The sequence below is a fragment of the Syngnathus scovelli genome, chromosome 20 (genome assembly GCF_024217435.2).
Source record: "Syngnathus scovelli strain Florida chromosome 20, RoL_Ssco_1.2, whole genome shotgun sequence".
Classification (NCBI taxonomy): Eukaryota; Metazoa; Chordata; class Actinopteri; order Syngnathiformes; family Syngnathidae; genus Syngnathus; species Syngnathus scovelli.
Window position 1 is genome coordinate 6790178 of NC_090866.1, and position 23025 is coordinate 6813202.

General features: G+C 38.1%; 4 protein-coding genes and 1 long non-coding RNA gene across 7 annotated transcripts in view; 3 read left to right on the forward strand and 2 right to left on the reverse strand.

Moving 5' to 3' along the window:
* Positions 1-5836, reverse strand: part of enah (ENAH actin regulator) — a 45904-nt gene extending 40068 nt beyond the window's left edge. Inside the window, exon 1 of the mRNA XM_049756972.2 lies at positions 5436-5836. Coding sequence (XP_049612929.1) covers positions 5436-5440 — 5 coding nt within the window. The 5' untranslated portion in view covers positions 5441-5836. The remainder of the gene's footprint in view (positions 1-5435) is intronic.
* A 1408-nt stretch (positions 5837-7244) lies between these two features.
* srp9 (signal recognition particle 9) lies at positions 7245-8540 on the forward strand. The gene is made up of 3 exons (XM_049757007.1): positions 7245-7394; positions 7527-7595; positions 7865-8540. Exons 1-3 carry the CDS (start codon positions 7323-7325, stop codon positions 7982-7984), a joined length of 261 nt encoding a protein of 86 aa, XP_049612964.1. The 5' UTR covers positions 7245-7322; the 3' UTR covers positions 7985-8540.
* On the reverse strand, positions 7275-14248 carry LOC125990194 (uncharacterized). Of its 2 annotated transcripts, none has more exons than XR_007488846.2 (3): positions 14033-14248; positions 12419-13450; positions 7275-7458 (listed from the first exon to the last, which is right to left on the reverse strand). It is a non-coding gene; the product is annotated as an uncharacterized lncRNA (long non-coding RNA). The 2 variants fall into 2 exon arrangements; XR_007488847.2 differs by having other exon boundaries at positions 12419-13489.
* ephx1 (epoxide hydrolase 1, microsomal (xenobiotic)) lies at positions 8969-13272 on the forward strand. Of its 2 annotated transcripts, none has more exons than XM_049756989.1 (9): positions 8969-9073; positions 10251-10438; positions 10526-10706; positions 10777-10995; positions 11102-11231; positions 11523-11737; positions 11857-11965; positions 12220-12339; positions 12439-13272. In XM_049756989.1, exons 2-9 carry the CDS (start codon positions 10256-10258, stop codon positions 12644-12646), a joined length of 1365 nt encoding a protein of 454 aa, XP_049612946.1. In that variant the 5' UTR covers positions 8969-9073; positions 10251-10255; the 3' UTR covers positions 12647-13272. The 2 variants fall into 2 exon arrangements, with proteins under 2 accessions (XP_049612946.1, XP_049612945.1); XM_049756988.2 differs by having other exon boundaries at positions 8998-9069; positions 10248-10438.
* A 711-nt stretch (positions 14249-14959) lies between the features above and the next one.
* Positions 14960-18269, forward strand: LOC125990191 (transcription factor 23-like). Its single transcript, XM_049757005.2, has 4 exons — positions 14960-15541; positions 16019-16162; positions 16793-16957; positions 17735-18269. Exons 1-4 carry the CDS (start codon positions 15389-15391, stop codon positions 17867-17869), a joined length of 597 nt encoding a protein of 198 aa, XP_049612962.1. The 5' UTR covers positions 14960-15388; the 3' UTR covers positions 17870-18269.
* The last annotated feature ends 4756 nt before the right edge of the window (positions 18270-23025 follow it).

A 23025-nucleotide genomic window follows, 5' to 3' on the forward strand; every position in this document is an offset into this window, starting at 1 on the left:
TTAGGGTCTCATTTCCTTGATGAGAACTAGATCCTTGAATTTAAAAGTCTATCAGGATTTTTAAAGAGGAAGGATAGTGGCTTATAAGCAGTTCCGCTCTTGTCTAGGAGGCGGTGATGTGCACTATTATCTGCTAGCCAACTGGAAAACAAAGATAAATCAGTTTTCACAACTGAATAAATCCTCCTCTCCTTCCACAAACCGGCGATGTAAAACCAAATCTATGCAGGAAATTCAAGTAAACCCATAGTTGGCGTGAGCTGGGTGCAAAATGCTCCCTTAGCCAAGCAAAATGAATAATTCAGTAAGCGCACACGGTTCTTTTCGACACTACAACAGGACAGTAGCGCATGCCTTATTTGGACTAAAATCAATTTGAAAACGATTTTCTGAGACAGCCACAGTCTTGAATTAACAATAGAATAAGAAGGCTTGTCTTCATGCATCACTTTTTTTTAATACTCCTTGATTTTTCTATTTTTGTTGTCATTGTGTTTGAGCATTATAAGATACTAATTGTTAAACCCCCCTAAATTCATTTAGTTTGACATTTGACTACAATTTACCGTGTTTTCTGCACTATAAGGCGCACCGGATTATAAGGCGCACCTTCAATGAATGGCCCATTTTAAAACTTTGTCCATATATAAGGCGCACCGGATTATAAGGAGCATAGAATAAATAACTCAACGTTGCTCAAACGTTAATCCAATCACAATATGGAAACACTCGAAATAGTGAAAACAATAACAATATATCAATAACTCAACGTTGCTCAAAAGTTAATATCACAAAATAAACACGTAAAGCATTCTTTAATAAATTAGTCCTCATCCACGAATCCATATTGGTCCATATATAAGGCGCACCGGATTATAAGGCGCACTGAGGCTTTTGAGGAAATTCAAGGTTTTTAAGTGCGCCTTACAGTGCGGACAATACGGTACATTGAAATACAATTCAAAAGGAGAAAGCCTGAAGTTGTGTAACAGTCAAAAAAATGTGTTAATTTAGCGTGGAGAATTATTTACTTTATTATTTTACTTTATTAACTGTAAAGTCACAAATGGTAAATTTTTGTTTATTTTTTATGTAAGTATTCTCGTTTTATATTAAATGCGACCTCAATAAATTGATTCGATTTTTTTTTTTTTTTTTTAGGAAACATCATAGCTACAATTTACAATGCATGGTAAAATCCATATTAGGCAAGCTTTTATAGGGTATATTTAAAAACAAAAAAATGAAAACATTATTTTTTTTTTTAAATAATGCTAGGCAAAAAAATAACACAATCAGTGTCACATTGCTAACCATTGTCTCGGTTTGCTAGCATGGACACAAACAGCTCACATATTTAAAAACGACCACATACAATTTAACCATTATATCATATTAGCAGATGATAACGTTTACAACCTGACAAACTACTTCGACTGTCTCTCACTTCATATGGCGAGCCTCTGCAACTTTTATGTTTCCAAGCTACCGCTAGCATTCGTCTAGACACCCAACTGCAAGTTCACAGCATTCCATCCTCTCATTCCCAATAAGTGATGTCAGTGGCAGGAACTTACCAAAAGCGCAGGACAGCATCTTACAGGTTAGACAAACAATCCTTCCATCAATCACACATAAACTATGGGAAATATTTCGAGCTTTGTAAACGTCTGTTGCTATCTGCTGCAAACACATTGATGCAGTTATTTTGAGAAAGGCAAAAATAACTTTTACTGATAACAACAATAAAAATGCAGACATGTTCCATCATCTTGATAGTTAGCCGGATGCTTGCCTTGCTATGTCACACTGACAAAAATACAGTGAATCTAAATAAAATGGACCCGTGAGGAAAACTTTCTAGGGATGCAATCCAGATTATAAAAATAAAAGGACCGAGTGTGGTTTAAGTGACTGAAGCAGCATCTTCCACATGGAAAAATTATACAAAAACAAGCCACAGGGAGAGATGGGGCAGAATTTGAAGAACAGCCAGCGGACAAATAACACTAGACATAAGATTTATCTGGGACAAAAATATAATACTTTTTTTTTTACAAATCCTACCTCAAAGGAAATCTGTCAATTTGGGGGGAAAAAAGGGCAGTAGGGAGTGTGGGGGGATTAGGAATGGATTGTCAGGAAGAATATATATAAGAGATGGCGTGGTGTGAAGAGCAGATGGTGGTGATTTAAATCTTTCTGAGAACTTCAAAGTAAATTGCTGACGCCCAGCAACAGCCTTCATTCATAATATTACTGTATATCCATCTTGTAATTCAAATTTCATCACGACTGGCCATCTCTTGAAAGTGGCTCTGGATCTTCACCCAGCCCAACTAATTATGTCATGGCTGAAGAAACTCAATTGAGTCAATTCATTTACATTCCAAATTGGCCTCAGGTTCATTAAGGCCTCGTTCAGACCCAACTGGTCGCAGGCCAACTCAAACTCATGAGTTCCGCCACTGCAAGTAAACAGGTCTCAGCTTCTGTTTTTTATCTGTGGTGTCAACTGCAGCGCCTGGGAGGCATGTCGCCTGTCCACAGTTGTCAGGGCTTGTTACCATGACTCTTCACAGTCCAGCAACCCTGACGATGCCGCTTATCTTCCTTGCCACAATAAGCCGACATCAGCATTATGTGCGACTTGACACATTGCAGGCAAATCATCTGACCGCCACCGTTTCTTTCAGCACATTATTTCAGACCAAGATCTATCAAATGCAATGTGTTGATGGCATGTGTTTTTTGCTTGGACAAAAAAGTAAACCTCGTGAAATTTGGTAGAGAAATGAGCAAGTTGCGACTTAATTAATGTCAATATATTGCCATTAATTGGAACTTTGTCCCTCCAAACAGGACCACTACGAAGACACGTCAGTTAGCGTTGCTGTAACAGCTCACTGGCATAGCGAATCTTCATATCTGTGTTTTTTGCATGATGTTTTAATGCTGCAATTCATTTCATTGTAGTGATCCTTCTGTTGTACCCAACTTGGCCACCAGGAGGCAGCACGGTGTAATACTCATACATGTAGCAAATGAAGCAGAAAAGTAACTCTTCTACTACAATTGTAAGTGACTTAGAAGAATGCTGTAACAATTATAATTTATATTATCTTTCCACATGCGTTTCTCAATTTTTTGTTTTCAAATATCTGCTTTCCCAGAAGCTTTTTTTTTTTTAAATAAACCCCAGCCTTCTGTATGGTTGAATAAAATCAGTAGAACTTAAGACAAATGCACAAGCAATCACAGAATTCATAGACTAAGTTTAAAATAGGGTACTGTTTGTGCCAAAAATAAAAAATGTGAATGAATGAATGAATGAATGAATGAATGAATGAATGAATGAATGAATGAATGAATGAATGAATGAATGAAAAGCTGACATTTCAAAAATTGATATGGGAAACTGAAATGTATCTTTTCTGGCTGCTCAGCACAATAAGGCAACAGTAATAACCAAAGAAGGAGTGAATATCATTCACTCGACATTTTTAAACAGTAACTCAACTGAAGTGGACGCGGAGAGCGTTTATACAAATGTTAAGTGGGGCTGTGCTGCCCATCTGCCGCTCAGTGTCCTGCATGAGTCAGCTGTGGGCAGCTGAGACTGCCATTCATATAGACATGTTACACACCAGGCAGACACACAAAAATACCAACCCCTTTGGATACAGAACTGCCCCTTTAAATAAGAAAGGGGGGGGAAAATGTTTACAAGCCAGTTCTCTGCTGTCATCAGTTTTCAATGCTGTCAGCAGATCCACTTCCAAAAGATACATGTTTTAATATCTCATCGATCAAAAATGATATAAAGAGGATGGAAACAATCAGAAAAGACAGTGAAATTGTTTTCATGTTGGAACATGGACAGCAAGCTGCTCTTTGGTAACAACTAAAGCTTTTGTTCACTTCGCTTTGGCCTACAGCTGGATTCAATTAAGGGCTTTCTTTGAAACGAAAAATAAAAAATAAAAAAGAAGAAGCCTCATCCACTCTGCATGAGTCCTTTAACACAAATTCACAATGGGTTTATCCCGGATAAAAATAAATAGAAACCACACACTTGCACTGAAGTTGTTAGGGAATGAAATGAAATGGAGCAGATGCATTCATGCAGCTTGGGATCATTGTTGCCCTTTGGAAAGACAGCCAGTATTATGTTATTCTTGTTTGCAGAAAAAAACTGGGCATCTGTGTCATCCAACTTCATTTGCCTCAAAATGAACATCTGATATGTTTCAAGGACACTCCCATTTTCACTTCTAACTATGAGTCCCAACCTGTATACAGTGATCCCTCGTTACTTCGCGTTTCGTTTATCGCGGCTTCACTACATCGCAGATTTTTTTCCAAAATAAAAAGATAACATTCAAAAAGTCAAAATAAAACTTCTAAAATTGTGGAAACGTGTCTAACCTTTAGGACAATGAAGTATTGCGCCAAATGTTCGTTTTCATTCCTTTAGAAGTCCGTTTTCGTGTGTTAGCACGATCGCGAATTAGCATCTTTCCGCTAACTCGTTAGCCTGCCCAGTACTTCTTGTTGGTGACCGTACTTCGCGGATTTCCCTTATCACGGGTGGTTTGTGGAACCAATTATCCGCGATAAACGAGGGATTACTGTATTGGTTATCTTCTATCATCTATCTCACTGAGCGTTTTTTCAGGGTTACTAAAAAGTTGCAAACAGATGCAAAACGTTGCGTTTTTTGTCTCTCATAAAAATCTGAACATGTTTAATAACTCTTTGTCACGATAAAAGCAGAAGATGACAATTAAAACGGTTGGCGAACATCTTTGAGACCGTTTGCGACCTTGAACGAACCCTGCCTAAAACATTCTGGCCATGCAGAAACACTCGCCAACCTTCGCTGCTGGGTGAGATACGGGCTTGGGTTTACGCATACAATGTTGTCGCGGTATTATTATGACATCCTGCCATCTGCGTGAGCCCTTGTCTTTCTATATTTGCCATATGTATTTTACATTCAGTGAACATTTCGTTTTAAGTGGACATATTAGCTAGTGTACAGAAAAATGCTTAGATGAAGTTAATTCACACCATTTGATTGTGTTGGGGTGTCCATCTAATGTTGCATCAAATACACAGCACCCCATCATAATCCCTCCTGTGTTGTGTGGGAGTAGCAGCAGAAAACAGCACACACGCCATTCCAACCCCAAAATGCTGTACAAGCAAGTTACCGATACTGTTAGACAAGGCAGTCGGCGTTCAAATACTTGACAGTATTTCGTAACGAAAAGAGCCAACCGGACTAGGTGGATATTCTGGAAATTCAAATTCATGCAAACTTTAGGGAGCCGCGATGTTGCATCAAATCCACGCTAGTTTGCGTTGTTCTTACTCACAACTTCCATCATGTTATCGAACGGTAGTGTTTAACAAAATCTGGAGCTTCTTACCTCATGTTGGAAGTGTTGTCACGTCGACTATTTTGCAGATAGGCTGGTATTTCGACGACGTGTAACTTGGTAGTTTCCTCCAAAGTTCAGGGGTGCAAACTGTGCAAGGCGAAGAAGTGAATGAGAAGCGGCGTGTGCTTTTAGTTTATGGACCAGCCGATAAAAAGTACACATAAATAAAATGAAAAAAAATAAAAATCAGTGCCCCTAGCAGTCAAATCCTACATGGTCTTTTTGCTCTTCCACTTCTGATGACGGCTCACTGAAAGTAAAGTGAGGCGGGGGGTAAAAAAATCGCAGTGGACCTCGGGGTTTCGTGACGAAGAGATGTGATGCGGCGCCGAGCCGCTCAGATACCAGTCGGCTGCAGCTCAGTCTTCCCTGTAACAAGTGCTGCGTTCAGGGACACGCCGTAAACTTTCTGAGTGCGTCTTCACTTACGCCACCATGTTTGAAATGCCATTCAAGTGCATTTGCTAATAATACACAACCCACAATTTATTTTGGACTAAATCAATGTATTTGTTATTTTTAACATTTTTTTTTATACCAGCACTCTAAAAAAATGTTGCAAATAAACTGTGAGTGAGTGAGTGAGTGAGTGAGTGAGTGAGTGAGTGAGTGAGTGAGTGAGTGAGTGAGTGAGTGAGTGAGTGAGTGAGTGAGTGAGTGAGTGAGTGAGTGAGTGAGTGAGTGAGTTTGCGTGCGTGTGCACGGGCGCGCATACGAGTGACGGTTGTCTACTTTGTCGGGAATTCGCCCCTTTGGGAATGCTCTCGATTTCCCATTGTAATTGAAGGCAGCATATGACGCAGTCGCGAGACGGAGCACGTCCAGGTTGCCTCTGACAACCAAACTGAGCCGCTGTGGCGCTTGTGTTTATTGTACTGTACATAATCTGAACCGTTTGGACGAAACCTTAAACATTGGTCTCGGAGTTAGACTGAATTCATAAAGCTCATCTGCTCTTTTTTTTCCACATAACCCAAAAACACATTTTCAGTCGCAAAATACATTTCATCCTGTGACACATTTAAATTGCGACATTGTAAACATTGACAGTAAACTGTGATCACAACTCCAACACCGCTGTCCTCGTTTACACGCAACTCATAATTGAACAGTTGTGATCGTACTCCAGATTTATAAATTCAGAATATCATAAATGATCAAACGTATAGGAAAAAAAAAACATGGCTGGAAATATCTAATACAAAATGGACAAAATAGTCCACCAGCTCCTGAGCGCTGGACCACAGGTTTTTATCACTATCGCATTGGATGTGGTCTCTACAGATGCACCTTGTGGTACTTGTAATGTAGTACTACAACAATGTCATTTAAATAGTAATTTAAAAATGATGACTTACATTTAAGTATATGAATATCAAATTCCATACAGGTGTTAATGGAAATGTTTTGTCCTGATTATTTTACTGTTTTCTTATATATATATATATATATATATATATATATATATATATATATATATATATATATATATATATATAATCGGAATTATACAATACTATAGTATACACGTTTTTTCTCTCAGAGCTATGTAATGCAATGGCCCCCTCTAGCGGACAGTTTTAGATTGCAAAGGTTTTTTGTGGCAGCAGCTAGAATTTATTGTATAAACGTTCTATTCACCGAGAATTCTCAAAATGTAATGATAGTTGATCGTTGTTTTATTTAATGCAATTTTTAGTTTGTTCAGTCGAAACAAAAACTTAATTTGTTTTTAAAGGGCAACCCGGAACTACTTATTGCGTCACACGCTGCTTTCAGGTCGCTGCTGATGTGGTGTTCGGAAGTTAGCATAGCTCTCACCCCGTCTCACTCAAATTGTTTGATATATTACGGTTTTTCACATCATCCAATATAATGCCTTACTTTCAGACTTGGGAGGAGTTTGCTCGTGCGGCCGAAAAACTCTATCTGACGGATCCCATGAAGGTAAAATGCTTCTTTAGTAGGAGCCACCAGGCTAGCCACCTAGCATTTTAGCCTCCTGTTAGCCCTGAGGAAGAGAAAACAGATGGTGGATTCATTTTTGATTAAATTTGTTTGTTTGTCCCCTCTTTTTAGGCCAGAGTGGTAATCAAATACAGGCACTGTGACGGCAAAATTTGCATTAAAGTGACGGACGATTCCGTGGTAAGTGTGGTGTCACAAGCAGTTATTTATTCAGTCATATTTATTCATCAAAATGAACAGATTAAAAAGCAAAAAATTGGCCTTTTCCATTGTATTTTGGGTGGCATAAAGTGAGCAATGAGAACTTTTTTTTTTTTTTTTTTTAATCCTGCCCTGCCACCCAATGTCGAGTCGGTGGAATAAAGCTGGCCACTGAAACTTAATTATTAATTCTCGTAAAGATTATCAGAATAGTTATGTAACCATTGTCTCTGTCTGTCCCTCCTCAGTGTATACAGTACAAGACGGACCAGGCTCAGGATGTGAAGAAGATTGAGAAGCTGCATGGGAAATTGATGAGACTGATGGTGTCTAAAGAGACGCACAGCGGCAATATGGAGACAGACTAACACAGTTGAGAAGGAGTATTGCTGCCCGGACTAAGTTAACTATGGTTGCTGGGAGCACAGCACCGGCCTGAGTGGAATTGATGGGAGAGTAATAGAAAAGTGTGACGAGGAGGATTAAAAGAGCTAGATGAGCTCATTCAATTCAAGCAGAAATGTGATTTCTACATGCTATCTGTACATTGAGTTTAGGATTTTAACATGTTTCTAGTTATTATCCTGCAAGGCATTAGATCACATTTTTGTGATTGTCTGTGAAAGTGTATATGGGCAAAATGCGAGGTATGAGCTGAAAAAAATTTTTGCTCATTGAGCAACGTTGGCACCTTCATTTCGTTAGAGGAGCTTTCAGTTATTTTAATTTGGGATGACCTCTGAAGGTTTTCAAGCCTAATTTTGAGTAAATTAAGTGGCTAAAATTTTATTTGGACCCAGATCCAAATTATTATATGGACATGACTTGAAACGAGACCTGATGTCCTTACAAACGTCAACATCTTTCATAACATTTGCTGACAACAGTTATATATTCAATAAATGTTTATTTACTCATGTAGAACTCGTGCCTTTATTTGATTTTGGATGCAAATATGGCTATGTAAGCTTGCATGGCAGCTAACTTTTCATATCAGGACTGTTCAATCATTCGATTGCCGTTAACAGTGGACAGCTCAGTCAAAGAGCATCAATTCAATCAATTTATCTTGAAACTACAATTGTGCCCAAATTTGAGCCGATTTATTGAGCTAGTCAGAGATATAAAATTAAAACACACTTTAATTTGACATTATATAATTTGAAGTCATAAAAAAGATAACATTTTGAATTTCTTTTTTAAAGTTGAGTTGCAAATTCATATTTTAGCATTCCTAATAATTTAAATCGAAGCTTTTACCGTGTTTTTCTTTCTTTCCTCTTCCTGAATGCGTTTTTCGTTTTACTGACAAACAACTGCGTTTCCCATCATGCACTTCTGGAATGTGGACGGAACTCACTTATATTTTTGTGTTAAATCGGGACAGAGGGCGACCACAGTGTCCGTGGTCACAAGTGGAAGAGCCCGGCACGCATTGCAGCAGGAAAAAAAAACAGGTAAACTTTACTTCGGGTTCACTTCCATAAGGCGAACTATGTCATTAAAAAATTATGATCGCTAACAGTGTTAGAAGATTATATTCTTAAAAAAAATCTATTAAATCGCTCCTCAGTAATCCTTGGTTTGAAGTTCAGGACAATAATTGAAACGTTTTTCTAGTTAATAATTAAATCCGTACTGGTTGTTTTGCGAAAACTATTTTATATCGTCGTGTCGTATGTTCGTATTAGCCCCTCCCCTTTTTAAATTTTTATTGCTTGTAAATATTTTGGCGTTTTATTAATACGCTAAATTGTTATGTTAGTCGTGGGCGCATTGTGGTGTTTACAATGTCCTTTTTGGCCAAGCGCGCATATTTCCCAAGCGGCTGTTCTTCTCATAATCCTCTGTGCTGGGCCCAACGCACATTTTTCCGTTAACTCTTGGCTCGCGAGCTGCGTGTTAAGCTCTCGTACAAATAGCCTGCTCCCAACTATTGTAGCACACGCCCTCCTCCATTATTTCAGTCCTCTCGCTCTCCAAAACATTATGCACGATCTCTATTAAAAAAATATGATTATGTTAATTCCACGTGCTGCCACATTGTGAGAGTATTCTAATATTTTGGTAATTATTTGGCATTATGCAAATATTAGCGCCAGGGTAAGCAGACTTGTCAACAGATTGTTAAATATACAATATATTATGATGACTGAAACTGTAGCATCAATCAAAATGGAATTCTATCATCTTTGCTGGGCAATTCCACTTTGTCCCAGTATGATGAAATAGAGAGGTATTTAGTTAATCTCGAAATCAGGATTATGTCAGAGTGGGTGCTGACTGAAATTTTGTGGCCTTCCAGGCAAATAAGTAAATGCAATTATTGGATTCTTGAAACAGTCGGCAAAAAAAATATTACAGCACTGTTTGGTGTTTGAAATTTCTATAGCTTGGTTTTGAATGGGGCCTTGAAAAATAAATGGGTGAGTTTTCAATTTACTGTCAATTGGTACGAGGAGAGTCCAGTGTCTGTACATATCTGTTCCAGGAGTGTCAATCTTATTATTTAATCCTGTGTCCTGATTCTGGATCCTCTTTGTAAAGTAAAAACTTAAATAAAAATAAGTGTCTTTATTTCAGTGGTGCTTTCTTATTTTAGTTAAATTCCATTTGTTCTTTTTCTCTACTCAGTAATCATGTTGATAGAGGTTCTGATTGGTCTGGTGGTTGGAGGAGCCGTCCTCCTGCTGGTGCTTCGAAGAAGAAGCCATGTTTTGAAGACAGAGGATGGCTGGTGGGGGGTCGGTCCAGAACCTGATGGTGAGCAGGACACTACCATCCACCCTTTTAAAGTGACCACCAGCGATGCAGAATTGGAGGTAACATCAAATCTCCTCCTCATTATCGGAAAATGCAAAATGTTTTTTTTTTTTCAACCAGTTTGTACTCATGTTATTTTCATTCAGGACCTACACAGAAGAATAGACCAAACGCGCCCAGTTCCCTCCCTGGAGGACAGCCAGTTCCATTACGGTTTCAATTCGGAATACCTGAGCAAAGTCGTCTCTTATTGGAGGAATGACTTTGACTGGAGAAGACAAGTGGACAGACTTAATCAATATCCTCACTTTAAAACCAACATTGAAGGTTTGTTTCTGTCACTGACACAAGCCCACTTCTCTTGTTCTCCTAACTTCTCCCTCCAAATCCAATCTAGGCATTGATGTTCACTATGTCCATGTGAAACCCAAACGGGTGCCAGAGGGGACCGATCCGATTCCTCTCATAATGGTTCATGGCTGGCCTGGGTCCTTCTATGAATTTTATGGGACAATCCCACTGCTAACAGAGCCATCAGACCCTCAGGCCCTTGTTTTTGAGGTGGTATGCCCATCTATACCCGGCTATGGCTACTCAGAAGCACCACATAAGAAAGGTAAGGTGCATCTGGCAAACTAGCAAACAATTGTTAGCTTGAACATTGAGGCAATATTAAATTCTGTCTGACAACTGACAATTCCTCAATCTATGGATTTGAACAGGTTTTACTTCAGTGTGTGCTGCTCGCATCTTCCACAAACTGATGAAGCGTCTGGGCTTTCAGCAGTTCTACGCTCATGGAGGAGACTGGGGATGGCTTGTCACCACCAACATGGCTCAGTTGGAACCCAAGTATGACACCCCACTCTCTAACAGCCAGATGGAGTTGTATTAGAGTTGTTAATCCAAAAAAAAACCCGACATAAACAATATTTGTGAGGTTGTTCACAGTAGTGTTTATGCAGTACATCACCCTGTCCACTAGATGTCACTGTTTGCTTCCAAACATTAGGGTACCATGAGAAATCCTCAGGTGTACTGCAGGAAGATTTCCAAAAAGTTGATTCTTCTTTTTCTGTTTTTCTGAGCAGGGAGCACAAAGTAACCCTGCAAATAATCTAAAGCATTCTTCATATTCTTCAGGATCGTCAAAGGCTTGCATGTAAACTTTGCTCCACCTTCCAAACCTGGACTGAGCATAACTTTATCGATCCTGCTCGGCCGCCACTTCCCCAAGTTGTTCGGCTTTACCAGTGCGGACCTTGAGCGTCTCTACCCCTGCGTGCAAAAATTGTTTGTGGAGTCCATCAAGGAGACTGGCTACATGCACATCCAGGCCACCAAACCTGACACGGCAGGTGAGAACCAACAACTACCATTAGACAACATTGTGCTAAATTACTCATTTCTATTTTTCTGTATAATTCTAGTCAGGATTTTGTGTCTACTTCTGGTCAAAGTATTTTTTTCCCCTTAGGTCGAGGACTGAATGATTCACCAGTCGGCTTGGCTGCATACATTCTGGAGAAGTTCTCTACATGGACAAGTCATGACTTTCGAAACCTGGAGGACGGAGGACTCACCAGGTATAATAATTGCGTTAAACAGAGTACACATTTTATGAGTAAACACGGTTAATCCGATAATCGGAATGTCACAGCACCACGAGTGCTCTAATACTCTTTGACTTATGGCGTGCCTAATAAATTGGTGCGCTTACTTGGTATTTGAGACCAGCTCAAGAGAGGCACTTTAGTTTGCTGGATGTTTAAGAGATGTGCAATTATTAACAAATTCACAAAATGGCAGTCTGTGATGTGCATCTTTGTGTGCCATGAAGGAAGTTCTCCTTGGATGACCTGCTGACTAACGTAATGATCTACTGGACGTCTGGCTGCATTGTTCCCTCAATGAGGTTTTATAAGGAAAACTTTTCCCGCCTCGGCTCTCCCCACACCAAGTGAGTTAAGTTGGTGTACCCCTTCACTATTTGAGGAATGATTATACCTATTTGGAATACAACTGTAGATATAACTCACCCATGATCCACTGTTTCCAGGATACCGGTGACGGTGCCGACTGGATATGCATGCTTCCCCAACGAGCTGATGCACACTCCAAAGCTGTGGGTCCAACAGAAATTCCATAACCTCCTCACCTACTCGCAAATGGCCCGTGGGGGTCATTTTGCAGCTATGGAAGAACCCCAGCTGATGGTTGAGGACATAAATAAATTCATTAAGAAAGTGGAGATGAAATCACAGTAGGGCTGAATATGAGGTCGACATGGAGGTTTTACAGTGATCCCTCGCTACTTCGCGTTTCGTTTATCGCGGCTTCACTACATCGCAGATTTTTTTCGCAAATAAAAAAAAAACATTTAAAAGTAAAAATAAAACTTTTAAATTGAGGATACATGTGTCTAACCTTTAGGACAATGTAGCGTTGCTCCAAATGTTCGTTTACATTCCTTTAGAAGTCCGTTTTTGCGTGTTAGCACGATCGAGAATTAGCATCTTTCCGCTAACTCGTTAGCCTGCCCAGTACTTCTTGTTGATGACCGTACTTCGCGGATTTCACTTATCGCGGGTGGTTTTTGGAACCAATTATCCGCGATAAACGAGGGATTACTGTATTTGTTTGTTTTGCCTTTCAGTTTAGTACGCATTATTTGGCCAAAATATCCCTAAATAAACTTACTGTAACGCTAATGACAGGGTTTAGTAACCACAACCATACAGTGGCCAACTGAACTGTCTCGCTTTTTGAAAACGTGGCTAATATTAATCAAATTCTATTCATTTTGCAGTGTAAGTAGAAAGCAATAATATTTTGTGCTAACCCCTCTGACTAAACTGTATGTAAATGAATTCAAACAGTTTGAAAGTGAAAACGTCCAGCGTGTGTTTACTCTCCCCCCTGCTGGTGTTTATGGTTTCTACCTTCCTCTGAGCCTCCCATCAGCCTTGTGGGCCAGCAGCTGCAGATGGAAGGTCAGCGGGCACTTGGTGTTATTGTGTTGACAGCGTAGAGAAGGCATCAGGCATTCCTCCAACGGATATCACATCAGTCTGTTTGGCCACATACATGATGCGTCATGCAACGCATACCTAAAAGTTGAATTTTTCAATGTCTACTAATACTTGATATTAAGAACATACTGTCCTGACTTTATGTCACAATTTAAGCTTTTCAATTAACTTGGGTTGATTGACTTGTTGGCTGTAAACTTGAAGAACAATGTCCTCTTTTTTAATTCATTTATAATTGATACAATTTCTTTTTACCCAGAGTTTACTTGGTCTTGGAGTTTATAGTATATAGACTTGTCCATACATATATAACAAAATAAATCCCCTCACAATATTTATGAACACGTTCATCAGTAAGCTAATGTTAGCGTTAGCGAGAAGCTAACGAATGCATTTAACACATTATTGTGTTTCCAAAGAATAATACAGCACATTCGATACAATCCATCTGATACTACTACTCAAAAAAATGCCCACAAGAAGTGAAAACATAGACGCACAGCGCTAAAATTAGCAGAAAGACCGATGCTATGCTAATGCTATGAAAACGAGGGCATCATAGACACGCAATAATATGAAAGTGAAATACAGTTTATTATTTTTGTGTCGTCTTAAGCTTACCGATTTACTGTGTTGGTCGTTTCCATAGATTGAAGGAACTGAACACTAAATGAAACGAAAAATCCTTGAGTTGTTTAGACTACAAAAGTCTCTCCGAGTAATAAACATGGCGGATTTGGCCACACCCCTTACTTATTGGGTAGTGCCGCCACAAATACTGTGACGTCATAGATAAAAATACGTAATAGAAAATTGATAAAACTGAACGGAGTAAAAATACCCTAACCCCTAAACAGAATCTCTGCAACATCTGGAGGGATAGATAATTTTTTTCTGCAATCTGTCAGACTCCAAGTGCACAATAAAATGTATTTAAAAGCTAAAAAAGCGGATTTTTCATGATACCAGCACACGAACTTTCTCAATGAGGACAAGTGGTATTGAAAATGTGTAGATGGCTGCTTCAAAAAATCATTTAAAAAAAAAAAAGGTTCCTAAGACAAAATGCAAATAGCTATTGTAAAAAATTAGCCTTTGTTTTAGCAATAACATAACCTACAAGAGAAAAAAATTAATGTATAATAAATGTGATATTGTTTAATATAATAGATTAATTAATTGCTTGTGTCCATTTAAAAAATTACAAAATAATCGCATATCAAATTGCGATCTCAATCTCATGCATGTGTGCATCATTTATTTTTATATTTTTTTATTTATGTCATAAACCGACCAAAATACCAGAACTGCTCGACCTCTTGGTCATGCTCGTTAATGTCGCACTGCCCCTGACCCTTCTCTGTCCCACCCGAGTCCAGCTGTTACCACAATTTTGAGTTTCCCAAGCCCCCCAGAGTGCCCTGGCTCAGGACCCCCTTCTTGTCCTGTACTCCCCCTGGCCTTACTGCCCGCCTGCGTGCTCCTCTTGGCAGCCAAACAACCAGGGAGGATCAGGACGACCGGGCGGCCAAGATAAGGACCACATGAAGTTCCCCACATTACCTCACTTGATAAGGGAACAAGCGAGACAGCGCAAAGCGGGCGGGGGCCGGAGGGGGGTCTCATTTTTTGGAATGCTCTGGATGGATGCTGATGCACTGAGAAGTTTGCTCGTGGGACTGCAAGACAGAGTTGCAGCAGGAAGAATTGGAGGACCCACTTGGAGGAATGCTCCGGATGGATGCTGATGCGCTCATGACTTTTCCTTGTGGACTTCTCACCTCTTGTTATTGTTAAGATTCTGGAGACAAAATTTCAATTTTGAAAACTCTTGAAATCAGAAGATCCTAATTGCAGAAATAGATAACATCAAATCCAGGGAATCAATTAATGTCCAGCCAATGGGCGTAGTCGACACAATTCCATTTGGTGAAGCTTCAGGACAATCTGCGCTCATCTACATCATCCCAAGAGCTCATGGCAGGAAATCCTTTGGAGAGTCTCATGTCGGTCACCGTGAGCCACCAACCAGCAGAACCTGAGACCCAGCGAGCCTCCACCAGCAGAAGTCCAGCATGCCTGCAAAGACGCAGGAACAGCTTTCGCAGCAACCGGGAGTTGTGTTATCTGGTAAGGAAAAAAAAAAAAAATCAGATTTAGAAAATAAGTTATTATTACCCACTGACCTAAATACGTATTTATCAATTCCGATATCGATTTATAATGAAATTGCTCTGATATCAAATGTAAGTTGTTCTTGTTACAATACTTTTTATTAGGGCCTCGGCCGATTAATTTAATCAGTTGACATTGGATATTTTTAAAATTGCAAAAAAAAATTTGACTGTTTTGTTGTTGTTTTACATACTTAACACTTTAAAACACAAGATGAAAATATTAACATCCAAGCATACCTCCAAAACAAATTCCCCCAAAATCAGCAGATTTTTACAGTTATCTGTATAATTGAGAAAACAATCTAAAATCATATCAAAAAACGTGAGCATGCACCGACAGAGCTTTAAGTGAATATTTTCGCTTTCAATTTTTAAAAATATGGAGTGTGTCGCTTTCAATTTTTAAAAATATGGAGTGTGTACCCTTCAGGTGCCATCTGCTTGCGGTCCCAGATCAAACACGAGTGATGAAAAGATCTCGATCAGCACACCACGCAATCATCACTCCCCGGAAAATGCAGCACGAGAGAGAAGCCGCGTACGCAACCTGCGTCAGGCCTTCCACAGCCTGCAGGTACTCAATGTTGTTGTTTTGAATGTGTTCATTCACAATCGGATTAGCAGAAAAAAAAAAAAAAACCACTTGGATAGGCAACAGCCAACAAAATTAGAATATTTCCCCATTTAGTGGCCGGGGAATGTTTTTACTGTTGCCTTTTTTTCAGACTCTGGCTTGCCACTACCCTCATCCCACCTCTGTTGCTCTACCCTTGGTTGTCATGGTAACACGAAACTGCGCTTGTATCGCAAACCCCATCGTAGAACAAACAGTCTGAGCAGAAAATTTAAATCATGATTAACAAAATCGGTTTTGATTCAAAATGTGAGTGCATAGAATAGAATCAAATCAAATCAAATCAAATCAAATCAAATCAAATCAAATCAAATCAAATCAAATCAAATCAAATCAAATCAAATCGTTCCACTTAAAATATGTATTGTCGTTTAATCGTCTTGCACCCAATGTAATTTGTAATTGTTTTTTATTGGAGAGATGCACACCCTTATTAACTATAATGCCAAGTTTTGTAGCCAAATGGATCTTAGATTTCAGTTTTAGTTATATGTGAAAAAATTCTTGATTGAAGCATTAAATTATGACACAAACTGAGATTTTTTTTTTCATGTGCAAACTCTCTCCTAGGCTGCTCTGCCTTCAGTCCCTCGTGACACCAAGTTATCCAAGCTGGATGTTCTGGTTCTGGCAACCAACTATATAGCTTACCTGACACAAACCCTGGACCAGGGAAGAAGTCTGACCGAGCACACCTTACCACCGAGACCAGGTGGTTACCTACACCCAGTTAAGGTAAACCTGAGTGACGGTAGTATGCATGTTGACCCTGTGTATTTTTTTTCCTGATTCTGTACGTATGGAGTATCAAAAAATGTTCTGACAATAGAATCAATTAAAAGAAATCTGCCTTTTTTTTTGCATTAAATGATTGATGGAGATGATTTTCTAAATAAATAAATAAATAAATAAATAAATAAATAAATAAGAAATAATTATTTTTTTACAAATTGACACATTATAGCACAAGACAATGATAATGGCACAAAATGTTAATTTTTCCATTAAAAATTCTGTGGTCCCAGATTCATAGAAAATAGGTGTGATCGATCGGTCTGATCTTCAAAAGTGCTCAAAACAATTAGGCAATAGAGCAAATGAACATATTACGAGTGGTCACTCAGTTTGAGTTTCATAGACAAGACCATTTATGTTGACGCCGTATTCTGAGCCTAAAATAAGCATTTGACATTGTACAATTTTTTTATTATGGGTGACCGGGGGTAGTTGCCGAGTGCAGTATATTAAGAAGCGCCTTAAAAGGGCAGGCAAATCAGGCAACACCAAATACGTATATTCCCCTTCGATACACACAATTGCATTAAAACAATTAAAATCCTTTTTTTTTACTCGTCGTCACACGAATTTCAGAACTGCTTCTGAACACATCATTCACTCCAGATCACAATGAGCCTGGTTATGGCGGTAGAGCTGATCTTAAATTCAACAAAGAAGTTGAATGAAACTGTTACGTTATGGAAAAATGAATATATAATAATTATGTTTCTCCAGAAATGGCCAATGCGTTCCCTGCTCTACTGTGGCAGTGTTGGGGAGGTGTTTTCTGGGGTCCAAGCCAATCAGAGGCCTACGTCTGGAGAAGATGCATACCTGCCTGATCGTACAATAGGAGACAAGGAATGTTAGGAACACACAAGACATCAAGTCAAATGTTTCAAATCTTTCGAACATTTTGATGATGTGGAAATTCACTGCCCGCAATAGTCTTTCCTAAATGTAAAGTTGATATTTTATTTTCTCATGGCATAGATTATGGCAATGAAAATATTTTTTGTTGATATTCATAGTCCAAGTCTTTAAAATTGCATGTTACTTTAAATATTGGCTAACATCTTTTTGTAAAAGTCAGTCAGAAGTGACTTATCTAAGTGTAATAATTGTAAGGGGAAAAAAAATTGACAAATTCTCATAAGTAAATGATTATGACATCATAGCAAGCAGCAAGTTATTTGTTATTTGTACGCCATGACAATATTACATTAGGAAAATGATCTTGGAAATGAATAAATAAAATAAAATAAATCAGTCATGTCTTGTCCCATCTTGTACCTCTATTTATATATTTTTTTTAAAAACCACAATGCTTGAGGGAAAACAACATAAAGCGTAATATCATCAAACACAAATGTAGACAATACTGTTTTTTTAAAAATCTAGATGAATATAATTGGTAGATATCTAGATTGCCTGAGATTTGCTCAATGAAAAAAAGAAAATGGAAACATTTTATGGAATGATCTCATGGAGTATGTAAGTGTGTAACATAATGTATACTTAATCCAAGTAGTCAAAACAGAAAGACTCATTCTCCCTGTCCTCCCTCCCTTAAGCTATTAACTTGACAGGTAATAGCACATTTTCACTACTAAAGATTCAAACAAAAAGAAACTTGGTGGTGTCTGACATTCTTTATGAATTTACACTAATGATTTAGTATGTGCTTTTATGATTACACTCTGCTTGCTCAAGCATTGAAGTCCAAACCAACTCATAAGTCACGTTGATAAGTGAGCGGGGTGGACCAAAGCCCGGACTGACTGAACTCATCTCCCCAGAACATGATGGGCTCCGAGGAGCATTCAAGGCTACTTCCATAAATCTGTTGGGAAAGGGGGTGAGGCCTGGGGGACATCATCACCTATTTCCAGTATGTACTGATGACTAATTTGGAGTGCCTGGATGGAGACTTGAATACTAAAGTAGAACACTTTGTCTAACAAACAATATAAATGTTCCAAAATGTAGATGGGTGAATTGTTTGTGAGCCCAATATTCTTTATACAATGATGCTTTTAGTGCAGGGGTCGGAGGTCAGGAGCTTTTAATGTTGGTTTTTGGACCTTGCCGTTAACGTTTGTTGGTTTATTGTTTGTTTGTTTGTTGTACGGAGTTATATATGGCACTTTAAAGTGTTATTTGTTTTGTATTTTTTATCTCTTTTTTGTTTTGGATGTGTTCAAAATAAAGATATCAATCAATCAATCAAACAAACAAACGTACGGACTTTCCCAGATTCTTTGAATCTTATGGAACATCAAATGAAATCCCTAAAGTCCATGTTATTGTTGATACATTTCTTACCTGAAGCTGAAGATCAGTGGAAACTTTGGAGTTGCTCTTCTACCCAGTCATGATGCTGAACTGTTTCCAATTAACCTGTTTGTCTGTAGAACGTTTCAAACAAGTGTTTTTTTAGCATGCTAACATTACCAGACATTTTTTTGGGGAGCAGGTTGCAGGTGTCAAATTCCGATAGAGAGGATATTTTCAAAAAAAAGTTTCAATAAATAATATTATATAGTATATTCAAAAATATCTAGATTGGAAATGTTTTACAAAGCATTATATTATTCATTTTTATTTAATTTACACATCAAAACTTCTTCGGAAACAGGATTCACACAAGACATGTTCCTTTCACTTAAATTATAACCTTCACAGATGGAAACCTGTTCTTTGCAAAAGCTTCAGTCCTTAAAACTTACAAAGCTCCTGGTGGTCCATTTGAGCACCTCCATCTGCAGCCTGATACCTTTAAAGTGTATTTTTTCATCAATCCATCCAACTGGATCATGCTGAAGACAACATGTGTCCAAATCATCTATCTACCCCCCTCATCCGCTCATGTTTGTAGATAATAACCACATTTTTACTATGTTTTGCTCATTATGGCCAGAACACTGATGGCAGGGTGGATTTATGAAGCTCTGTAGCCACACTCCCTGTTTTGGCTGGACTCATTGCTCCAAATGGCCAGAAGCAGTGGGAGAGGATGAACAAGGAGGGTGACTTGGGAGAAGAAAGGAAGAAGAGGGGAGGATACACTGGAGACTTGTGAGGGAAATGACTGAAATAGGATAAAGACGACAGACTAGTAATTCAGCAGGTCAAAATAATAAAATCAAAAGGATGACACATTGAAGAAGAAGAAGAGAAAAAGCAACTGGAGAAGAAATGAAATTCTCCTAAATCCTTTTGAAAAATGGATTTTGTCAAGTGCACGCATACTCAATAAACCAGTCACTAGAAGTCTGGCTTTTACTTATTTGGATTTTATAAAAAATAACACTGCTGGATTTTGAGCAGATTTGAATTTGGGCCAGCTGAAGAGCTGCTATTGCCACTTCGATTGCCAATTCCTCATCCACAAAAACAATTTCATTATTAGTTATTTTACATAGGTCATATATGTATAAAACAAAAAAACTTGGGGCCCAGCACTGACCCCTGTGGGACACCGTAAATATGAAATACAGTTATTGTATCTAGAACAGGAAGGTGAGGACTTTAAAATCACTTTAATCTCTCAATTCAAGTAAATCAAAATTATACAAGTGCGTACGTACATCCAATGAAGAGTGAAACGTAAATCAAAATTTAAAGTTGCCACTGAATCAACAGGCTACACCATTTTTTCCACTCATTGTTCCTCATCAGACACATGAATATTTTCAATTTTTAAATCATTCAAGAGCTCACATAAAACAAATGAGATGTTACAATAAAATAAAGGCACACCCAAAGCTGAGGAATCAGCCCAACATCAGGAAGGATTTTTTTTTTTTTTTTGGAATGCATAAGTTAGAACTCTTGTGAAATGGTATACACAGAAAAATAAATATTGTTATGAACAATATTTATTCAAGGCAGAAATTACTAAGTGTCATGCTTTTCTTGCACAAAGTGGTATTTTTGTGCAGATTTGCCTGTAATTGAAAATTAATCTTGTATCATATTGGGCAGTAAAATGTTTCTGTTTCAGTAGCTGATGACCTGAACTTAGACTAAATGTCTTTATTGTGCTTAAAGCTTTTCAATAGCGCATCAAGAAATCTTAAAAAAGAAATATCAGCAAATTTCAGTGCTCCAGTTCACTTTTCTCACAGTGTAAAGGGGGATTTATCTGCATATCATTTAGGTGACATTACAGGCACATACACTTCAAGTAATTTCAGGTACTATGAAGGATCCGCAATAATAAAAAAAAAATTAAAAAAAAGATTCATCACATACACAAGATTTATTTAAATAATTAGATTAAAATGTGAACACAGCATCCTGAATGTGGGATGTGGCACTGTAAAAACAACAATCCTTAAAACAATTGTTGTTTTAATGGACTGCTACATTCCCAATTCGGTCTGTTATTCACACAAAAAAAAAAAAAAAAATACAAATAAGTTTTATTGCATATAGAATTTCACATTTCAATTCATGAAATGTGTGGAGGCCTATTGTGAAATTATAAAAATATACAAATATAAAATAGATACTCCATTACAAATCAAATAGGCAAGCCTTGTATTCTATATGCATTGGATAAATTGAGGTATTTCAGGAAGACAAAAACATTTGTGTGGCTACAAACGGTCCAACCAGCAAGCTCAGCTGCTTCTCCTCTGGTTTCGTCCCCTTGATTGTCTGGACTGTGCTTTAAAAAAACATTTTCATCGCAACAGGAGTGTGTAAGGCAACCCAGACGTTGAGTCTTCTCTTTTGGTTCAAATTATGTTAAAAATGAACTTTTCCATTTCTCTTTCCAGATTGTAGTCTTAAAATAAATCATTCGAAGCCATGTGACTAAAAAATGGCTGTGGAGTTTATCACATCTCGATAAAACTCTCACTTCAAACAAAGACAATGGATGGATGAGATTACCATAGGATGAGCAAGAATTCTTTGATTCCAAAAAACATGACAGAAGAGATGAAAAAAATAAAAATAAAATTGAGACATGAGTACAATTAGTCACATACTGGCAATGACAGTTTACAATACAGGTACAGGTTTTCATTCGGGGGGCCGTTGAGTTAAAAATAACCTGAAATTCTACTCCAATTCCCATTCTCATAAAATCAGGACAACCGAGTGTGATTAACAAAGGAGGCACTTTAAACTTTGCGAGTGTCTATATTTGAAATAAATCAGAGCGGTATTGTTCAAATATGCACGTCCAATGTTTGACTTAACCAGATGTTTGAAGTAAAGCAGCTTGAAAGAACCATTATGAGAAGTACACGGAGGAGACAGGAGAAAATTTATCTCGCTTGTAACCGAGAAGCAACTGCGATAAATTGTTGATCAATAATAATGGTGACATTTTGATTAAAAAAATAATAATATCTATGTAATCTTTCTGTACAGCAAGTTTAAACTACTCATTAGTGTCTTTACTGTTCCGTATGAATATTTTTTTTACAAAAATCCATCATTTCTCCCAATGCCCTGTGTAGGTACGTTCCTACATACCGTAATTTCTGGACTATAAGCCGCACCGGACTATAAGCCGCACCAGCTAAAATTCAGGGATGTTTTAGTTTTTTTCTTACATAAGCCGCACCGGACTATAAGCCGCACGTGCACATGAGTTTTTTACAAAGAAAGACAGTACACAGAAAGCCGTAAAAATCCATAAATATGCCGCGCCGCCATTTAAGCCTCAGGGTTCAAAGTAACCTTCTGAATGAAATGCATTAAAAGTTCACATTCATTACAACTTGTTTTTGGTGAACAAAATTTCAGAAGAATTGAATTTAAATGCTGATTGATTGGGCTTCAATACAATGGCAGAGTAAGAGAAAGGGTTTAGAGCCCTTTGACGCAGGTAACCTAGTGTGCATTCCTACTAAAGCTCATAATAGTCACAAACAACACAGCCAGAATAAGCAGCAGCCATAGTAGTGTTTTAAAATAGTATTTTTGTTGTTTTTTTCTTCAAGATACCGCACAACAGTGGTCCACAGCCTTTTTACGAGTGTATAAAAGTGATCAAGTCATCACAA

Bases quoted from the DNA above. Each gene is read 5' to 3' on its own strand.
- srp9 (XM_049757007.1), top strand. From the start codon at position 7,323: ATGCCTTACTTTCAGACTTGGGAGGAGTTTGCTCGTGCGGCCGAAAAA. The intron at 7,395-7,526 runs GTAAAATGCTTC...CCCTCTTTTTAG, and splicing joins ATCTGACGGATCCCATGAAG to GCCAGAGTGGTAATCAAATA. The intron at 7,596-7,864 runs GTAAGTGTGGTG...GTCCCTCCTCAG, and splicing joins AAGTGACGGACGATTCCGTG to TGTATACAGTACAAGACGGA.
- ephx1 (XM_049756989.1), top strand. From the start codon at position 10,256: ATGTTGATAGAGGTTCTGATTGGTCTGGTGGTTGGAGGAGCCGTCCTC. The intron at 10,439-10,525 runs GTAACATCAAAT...ATTTTCATTCAG, and splicing joins CCAGCGATGCAGAATTGGAG to GACCTACACAGAAGAATAGA. The intron at 10,996-11,101 runs GTAAGGTGCATC...GGATTTGAACAG, and splicing joins AGAAGCACCACATAAGAAAG to GTTTTACTTCAGTGTGTGCT.
- LOC125990191 (XM_049757005.2), top strand. From the start codon at position 15,389: ATGGCAGGAAATCCTTTGGAGAGTCTCATGTCGGTCACCGTGAGCCAC. The intron at 15,542-16,018 runs GTAAGGAAAAAA...TGTACCCTTCAG, and splicing joins ACCGGGAGTTGTGTTATCTG to GTGCCATCTGCTTGCGGTCC. The intron at 16,958-17,734 runs GTAAACCTGAGT...ATGTTTCTCCAG, and splicing joins GTTACCTACACCCAGTTAAG to AAATGGCCAATGCGTTCCCT.